The 7,136-nt window shown below is 49.7% G+C and overlaps 1 protein-coding gene across 1 annotated transcript; it reads right to left on the reverse strand.

The window, feature by feature from the left end:
- Positions 1-403: 403 nt before the first annotated feature.
- Positions 404-3,207, reverse strand: HOXC9 (homeobox C9). The gene is made up of 2 exons (XM_027631933.1): positions 2,649-3,207; positions 404-685 (listed from the first exon to the last, which is right to left on the reverse strand). The coding sequence occupies exons 1-2, from the start codon at positions 3,205-3,207 to the stop codon at positions 441-443; spliced, it is 804 nt and encodes a 267-aa protein (XP_027487734.1). The 3' UTR covers positions 404-440.
- Between the last annotated feature and the right edge of the window lie 3,929 nt (positions 3,208-7,136).

Genomic DNA, 7,136 nt, shown 5'->3' on the forward strand with positions numbered 1-7,136 from the left:
TTTTTTTTTTTTTTTCCTCTCTTTTGTACAAAATATTCGCTCACGAGCTCGCGGGATTAAAAAATAAAAATACCGGATAAGTTTAATTTATGAAATAAAATACTAATAATAATAATAATAAAAAAAAAAAATAATTCAAGTACTTCTCGTGTTTGTTTTCCGAGGACAAAAAAACAAGGCAGAAGAAAGGAAGAGAAAACAAACCCCCCGAACATCTTTCTTTTATTTAGTTGCATTTTAGAAAAGACTCGTGTCCCCAAACGCTTGCTGTGTTTGCCTCTAATGCTAAACATTCATCCGCACATTCAAAGTCAGAAACATTTCAACCCCCAAAAACAGCCTCTTTTTTTTTCCTCTTTTTTTTTTCTTTTTTTTTTTTCTTTTTTTTGTTTTTTTTTGTCTCTCCACCCTCGTTTCTCATTGACTGGACTTTGCCAACTTTATTGCTGTTCTTTATCGGTTTTTTCTTTATTCATTTTCTTCATTTTCATTCGCCTGTTCTGAAACCAGATTTTGACTTGGCGTTCAGTGAGATTAAGGACTCTGGCTACTTCGTACCTCCGGTCCCGTGTAAGGTACATATTGAATAAAAACTCTTTTTCCAGTTCCAGGGTCTGATACTTTGTGTAAGGACATCTTTTCTTCCTCGTGGAGCGCGCATGAATCCAATTTGCGACGGGATTGTCTGAGAAAGAAGATTTTTATATTTTTTTGGGGGGGGGGGGGGGGGAAAAAAAAATCAATGTATACAGCTGGCCTTCCTTCCCTCCCCCCCTCCACACCCTGGTGTATCTAGAGACAGAAACCTGTTTAATTAGCAGATCTTACCTAAATATTTTAAGTGACCTTCAGGAGAGTTTAATCTGTTTATTCTGGAGGGGTCATTTCCTTTTCTTTTGCTGCTGTTCTCACATAAAAGTTTCAGTAAATGAAACTCTAGCAATGGGTTTAAAATAATAATTATCCACATGACTGCTGCTAGCAGTAATCTAAGAACATAGTCATAAAAAGTCAAAATTCCCACCATTTCATAGGCCCATAAACTCTTTTTACAACCTCAGCTCTCCAATGCTTCCCCCTAGAAGCTTTCCCAGACCTGGAAAGCGGAGTTTGTTTTTTTAATATCTTAAGGATGACACGCGAGATGTCCCACTGGCTCCGAGAAATTGGCTTTTTTTTGGGGTGGGGTTTTTTTTTTTTTCCCCTACTTTTCCCCCTGCCCTAAAGGACCTTCCTCGCTGCTGCCGCGGCCCCGCTGGCTCAGGGGGAGCAGCTTTTCCCCCCTCTGCCCTTCTCGGGCGGCCAAGGGAGACTTTTCACCCCCCGGTTCCTCGACTTATTTTTATCACGAGGGTGCCTGGCAGCGGCCCTCCCGTCATAAATAGAGGCGGCAGCGCCTTGGCAGAGGGAGACGAGCGAGATTTGGAGGCACCAAAGGTGCTGCCGGGGCCGTCCCGCAGCCGCCGAGCTCGGCGAGCCCCCCTCAGCTTTAGGCCGGGGGGGTCCCAGCAGAGCCCGCCCGGGGCTGCGGGTTGTGCGGGACCCACCGGCAGCTCCCGCAGCATCCCCCGTGGGTGCTCAGCTCCTCTCCGGGACGCTCCGGGGAGGAAAAGGGGGCGGCTCGGCCGCGTTTTTTGGACCTCCTTTCCTGCGGGTCCCCTCTGCGGGGCTGGGGTGCTGCAGGGCGAGGGGGAGGGGGGTGCTGGTGGTCGTTACCTGGCTCCTCGCCCTGCAGTGTTCAAGGTTTCCCCGATGGCCGGCTCGGGGGTTTTGGGGGGGGGGTTTTTAGGGTGTTTTTTCTTTTTTAGTTCCACCCCTCCCTCTCTCGCTGGGGCTGCGGAAGATGTTTCCTCAAGTGTATGGTCCAATGTCCTGCGCTCGCTGCCTCCTGCCCTCAGCTGCCTCCACACACTCAGTTTACGCCTTTACAATTCCAATTTTCCTCCCTGCTACTCCCCTGCACCCCCACCCCCGGCCCCCCGCCCAGGGCACCCACCTTCTCCTTTATTCCCACGTGTAGGAGCATTTTATGAATAACTGCACCGGTGGAGCTTTTATTGATTTTTAAAATAGATAAAGAGACACCTCTGCGTTCATCCAGAGATGTTCCCTTCCCCTCCCTAAAAAAAAAAACCCCCCACATCAGTACGTTCACTTCCAGCCATCTACAACTCTTCCTCGCCCTTTGAAAGTGGAAATATTTGAAAGCAAAGAGGCTTCTCCCTCTGCCTACCCCCTCTCGCTCCCTCTCACACACGCACTCTCTTTCTCTATTAGTTGTTGTTTTTTTTTTTTTAATTCCCCCCGGTGGAAGGTGATGAATATTTGATCAAAGCGGCCAACAGCCCCCCCACTGGAAACAACAAAAAAAAAAAAAAAGAGAGAAAAAAAAAGAGGGAAAAAAAAAAAAAAAAAAGAAGGGGGGGGAAAAAAAAGGGGAGAATAAAGAAAAAAATCCTAAAGAGCCCGAAACAAAGTAGAGAGATTCGCTCTCCGGCTCTGCTAGGCGGACTCGCTCAAACCCCCAGATCTTCCTGCGTATCTGGAGTTTTAGGGTCGGGCTCTCTAAGGTAATTTCATTTTATTGAGTAGGGTCCTGGAAGCCGTAATGCCTTCCCCGGTCGTAAACAAGAATGACTTCGACTTACTAGGGTCTAATTCGTGCTTTTCTTCTTTGTGTTTGCTGGAAGCGATGGCTTCGGACTCCGGGGAAGGAATTGTCTGCGCGGCTCTGTCTCTCAGCTCCCCGGCAGCCCCGTACATGTAGTCCGCGTAGCCGCGGCCGTCGGCGGGGCCGCAGTCCCGGCGCCCCGGGAACGCGTCGGGCTTCAGGCCGTAGGGGCGAGCCCCGGGGGCGAAGGCCGGGAACGAGACGGCCCCGGCCAGGGGCTCCAGCCAAGTCCGCATGTACCTGGGCTCGGCCCCCACGGGCGCCTGGGGAGCGTAGGGGTGGTAGCCCACGGAGGACTGGGAGTGCACGGGAGCCCAGGAGGTGGTGAAAACGGCCGGCTTGGGGGCGAAACTGCAGGACGGAAAGTCGGCACAGTCCGGGACTAATCCTGACGGTCGGGCGGCAGCCGGGTGGGCGGCAGAGCCGGGGAACCTGGAGGCCAAGAGCTCTTCGTTCTCGTGGCTTATCAAGGAGTCAACATAGTAGTTGCTTATGGGGCCAGAAGCCGACATGGTTCCCCCCTCTTTTACATTCATAAGATTATTGTATGAACTGTATGTGTACTTTTTATCTGCTCATAGAACAATCAGGGCAGGTAATTATTTTTTCAGCCTTTCCCACTGTTCCATTGGCTGCCGCCCTCACGTGATTGTATTTACCCAAAAATATCGCCTGGATCAATCCGCAGGGCTTTTTTTTTTTTTTTTTTTTTTTTTTCTTTCCCTCCTTCCCTATCTTTTTTTTTTTTTTTTTTTTTTTTTTTTCCTCTCCTTTCCCCTTAATCTAATAACGCCGCCCGGCTTTTCCTAAAAGCGCTGGAAATGGGGCGGAGATGGGGAGGAGGGATGCTCGGCTGCTCTCCGCGGCCGGGGGATGCTCAGCCCGCGGGCTGGGAGGGGGGGACATTTACCCTGATGCTTAAGAGAAGGTGGAAGGTAATTGTGGAAGGTAGCCCAGGAACTATTTCTTGACGTAATTTATCTCTGTCCTTTTCCTCCCGCAGCCTCCAGCCTCTAATGGATACATTAAATTGAATATCGGTGAGAAGGGGAGAGGGGAGAAGTGCGGTGGAGGTGGGATCCCCACCCGGAGGAAGGAGCTGGGGAGGGGAGGGGAAGGAGGGGGGGGGGGAGAAGCTCGGAGCCTAAAAGCAAAGGGGCTTTTGTCATCTTTTGCAGCGCTGTCTCCTCGTCAGGCTGCTCAGCAGCTGAGAGGACTGTGGGGCACAGGCTCATCTCGTCCTGCTTTAAGGAATAAGTATCTTTAGGAAGAGGGGAAAAAAAAAATATATATATCTCTATAATACGAGGAGCATCTTTAAAAAGAGGAGGGGGAAGAATAATAATACCCCCCCCCCCCAAAAAAAAAAAAAAAAAAAAAAAAGAAAAAGAAAGAAAGAAAGAAAGAGAGAGAGCCTGAGCTTTTACACTGCAAGGCTGCGTTATCCGGCGAGTAGTCGTGGATGTTTTTATGTCCTTCAATAAAATTTTTACGAGGATCATTTGATTGTTCATAAATGTGTCGTTCATTAAATAAAACCGTAGGACTGAGTTTCAGCTCTCGGGCTGGGGATGAGAGAGAGCTTTTGGTATCAGGAGGAAGCAACAATGTGTGTTGGGCACATGATCTTTCTGGTTTGGGGTTTTTTTTTCCCTTTTTTTTTTTTCTTTTTGAGTAACGCCTGGAAACTTTTCTTTTTGCGCCAAACCGAGTGAAGAAGTTGGGAGCGTTAAAAAATCGGTGGTAGCCTGCCTGCATTTTGAGAGAATAACCTTTCCTTTGTAAGGAAAGACAGGTAGGTAAAGAGCTCACGCCCATTGGAGTCTCCAAGAAGGGGCTTAAGCGATTTCTTCGGCAGAAAAAAAGAAATTAAAATCCCTAACAAAAAAATAATAACCTCTCATGATTATTTATTTATTTATTTACTTATTTATTTAGTTTAGAAACAGAACATCCCCCCCCCCCCCCTCCCCAAAAATGGCTTGTCTGGGCTCTCCAAGGCTCCCCATCACCTCGGGGTTTCCTGAGGCTCAGAGGACGTGCAGGGAAATGGTCAGAATTGGAAAGCAGGAGGCAAAGTGTGGGCTCAGAAAGCGCTCAGAGGCGGGCAGGGGGTGGGCAGGGTGTCCCCAGTGATGCGGTGTCACCGTTGACAGTCACCCTGCACAGCCTGGACAAGACCCAGGGACCGACCCGGCACAAACCTTTCCAGTTCTCACTCATTTATTTGGGGTTTTGGTTGTTTGTTGGGTGGGTTGGTTTTTTTTTTTTCTCTCTCGGTGAGTTGCACGAGAAACGCGAGCGAGGAGGAGGAAAGGGACGGAGGCAGATTCGAGGAAAAACAGGGCAAAAAGAGGCGGTGGTGGTGCCAGGAGATACCTCCCCCCCTTTCTCCCCAGCCCCTCCAGACTCCCCCCCCGAGCTGAGCCGGGGTAGAACCCGCACCTCGACCCGCAGAGCCCGAGCGAGTCAAAGAAATGGATGCACGAGGCTGCCCTCGCTGCTGGGGGAAGGAAGGATTTCCCTCGCGAAAAACAGGGAAGGCTTTCGAATAAAAATACGACGGGACGTGTTTGTCAAGGGACTCCGGATTTTCCAAATTCGAAAAGACATCGGCTCGCTCTGCCCCCCCGCGCCCCCCCGAATTTATCCCTCATTCCGTTTTAAGTCTCCTGCTTTATGTGAGCCCTTAAAGGGAAATATTCCTGCAGGAACAGAACGTCTTTTCGGCCTTTATCGAGGCCAATTTATCTGTCAATCACCAGTCTCCAATGATGGTTATTTTTATGTTCGCGAGGGGAAAAAATATATATATATACCCGCTCATCATTCTTTTATCTATTCCCATTTTAAAAATACTTACTCTGCAGGGCTGCTAATCGAGTGGGCTGTGACGTGTGGAGGGGGAAAAGCCGCCTGGCTTTTCCACTTTGGTGGAATATTTTAAAGGGAATCCTGACAAAAACAAGGGTTGTCCGCACCAGCAGAAGGGGAGAGGGAGAAATTAAAAAGAGGCAGAGAAGGAGAAAGAGAGAGAGAGAGAGAAAGGAAGGAAGGACTGAGCCCTCAGAGGGAGAGAAGCACTGAGAAGCAGTGGGGAGGTTTAACCAGAGGGGAAAAATATAGCAATAATGTCAGAATACACCGCAGACAAACCGCAGGACGAGCAGGAATTATCAAAGCCACGCAGCTCTAATAAGTAGCAGGGGTTTTTGTAACCTTAACGCGGGCAGGCAAGGTCACCAAATTAGTCGTGGATGGCGCAATGTTGGTGTCACACAAAGGCAAACGTATCTGGCCAAGATTTCTTCCATTTGCAGGGAAACCTGCAGCACGCGGAATTATCCACCCCCCGCGCTGCCGTGGGACGGGAAATCACAGGAAAAGCGGCTCGGGTTTGCGGCACAAACCCCCCTTTCACTCGGGGGCTGCCGAGAATTGAGCAGCACAAAGCAGAGACGGAGCCACTTCACCTTAAAGCGCGTTAAAGACGCGGCTTAAAGAACTAAAGCCACGGGCTGAGACCAAAGCCACGGCTCGAGGCTCAAGACGCGGTTCAGGACAACGTTTTTCCCCCCCCCCCCGCGTTTCGCCGCCGAATCCCCCCCAAGGCGATGTGAACCCCCAGAAAACGTAACGCCGTGTGAACCCCCCCCCCAAAATATTGTCCTTTCACGCTCGTCTCGCCGTGAAACCATCCCCATGGACGAAGGCAAAGTCACGCGGAGAAAAGTCCCCTCCGGGCGCGGGGGCAAAGAGAAGCAACATCCCGAAATATTCTTCTTTTCAGCAGCAATATCCAGCCTGGAATTGGATCACGCCTGGCTATTGAATTCGGCGGCTGCAAGGTTGTCTCGCAGCTTTTCTGCGCGCTCCAGCCACACTCCTGTGCCTCCCCAGCAGCTTCGGGACTTGTTTAATGGGAGATTACCTCTGCTGAAATGATGGTGAACTATCGCATCCCTTCCAGGCAGACTCATATCATTTCCTCTCACCTCCCCTTTTGAACGTGCGGGGGGGAAAAAGAAACTTTAACTTGCACCGAGCGAAACTAAACCCTGGCAGCTCCACGAGCTGCGTGAGTATTTAGATTTATTATTTCCTGGTGAAGGGGGGGGGGGGGAAAATCATAAAAAAAAAAAAAAAATAAAAAAAAAAAAAAAAGAAAAGAAAGGAAAGGAAGAAAGTCGGGTCTCGAATTAGGAGGTTACAGAAAATGAAGCCTTTGTCTGAGCACTGTCCTGGCTGGTTGACTTCTGACACCTTTTCGGAGCTAAATGCTGCCCGTGTTCGCCCTTGTCCCTGCAAGTGCTCTGCGTGCTCAGCCCGAGCTGCCTCCCTTCCCTGTCCTGCGGGCGCAGCCAGGCTCTTCCCCTGCACTTCCAAACCTTTCTTTGCTTTCGTTTTGGGAGATTCTCCCCCGACTGGAAGGAACGGAGACAAAAAATAACCCTAATGGAAAGAA

The sequence above is a fragment of the Corapipo altera genome, unplaced genomic scaffold (assembly GCF_003945725.1).
Source record: "Corapipo altera isolate COAL_440 unplaced genomic scaffold, ASM394572v1 237, whole genome shotgun sequence".
Taxonomy (NCBI): Eukaryota; Metazoa; Chordata; class Aves; order Passeriformes; family Pipridae; genus Corapipo; species Corapipo altera.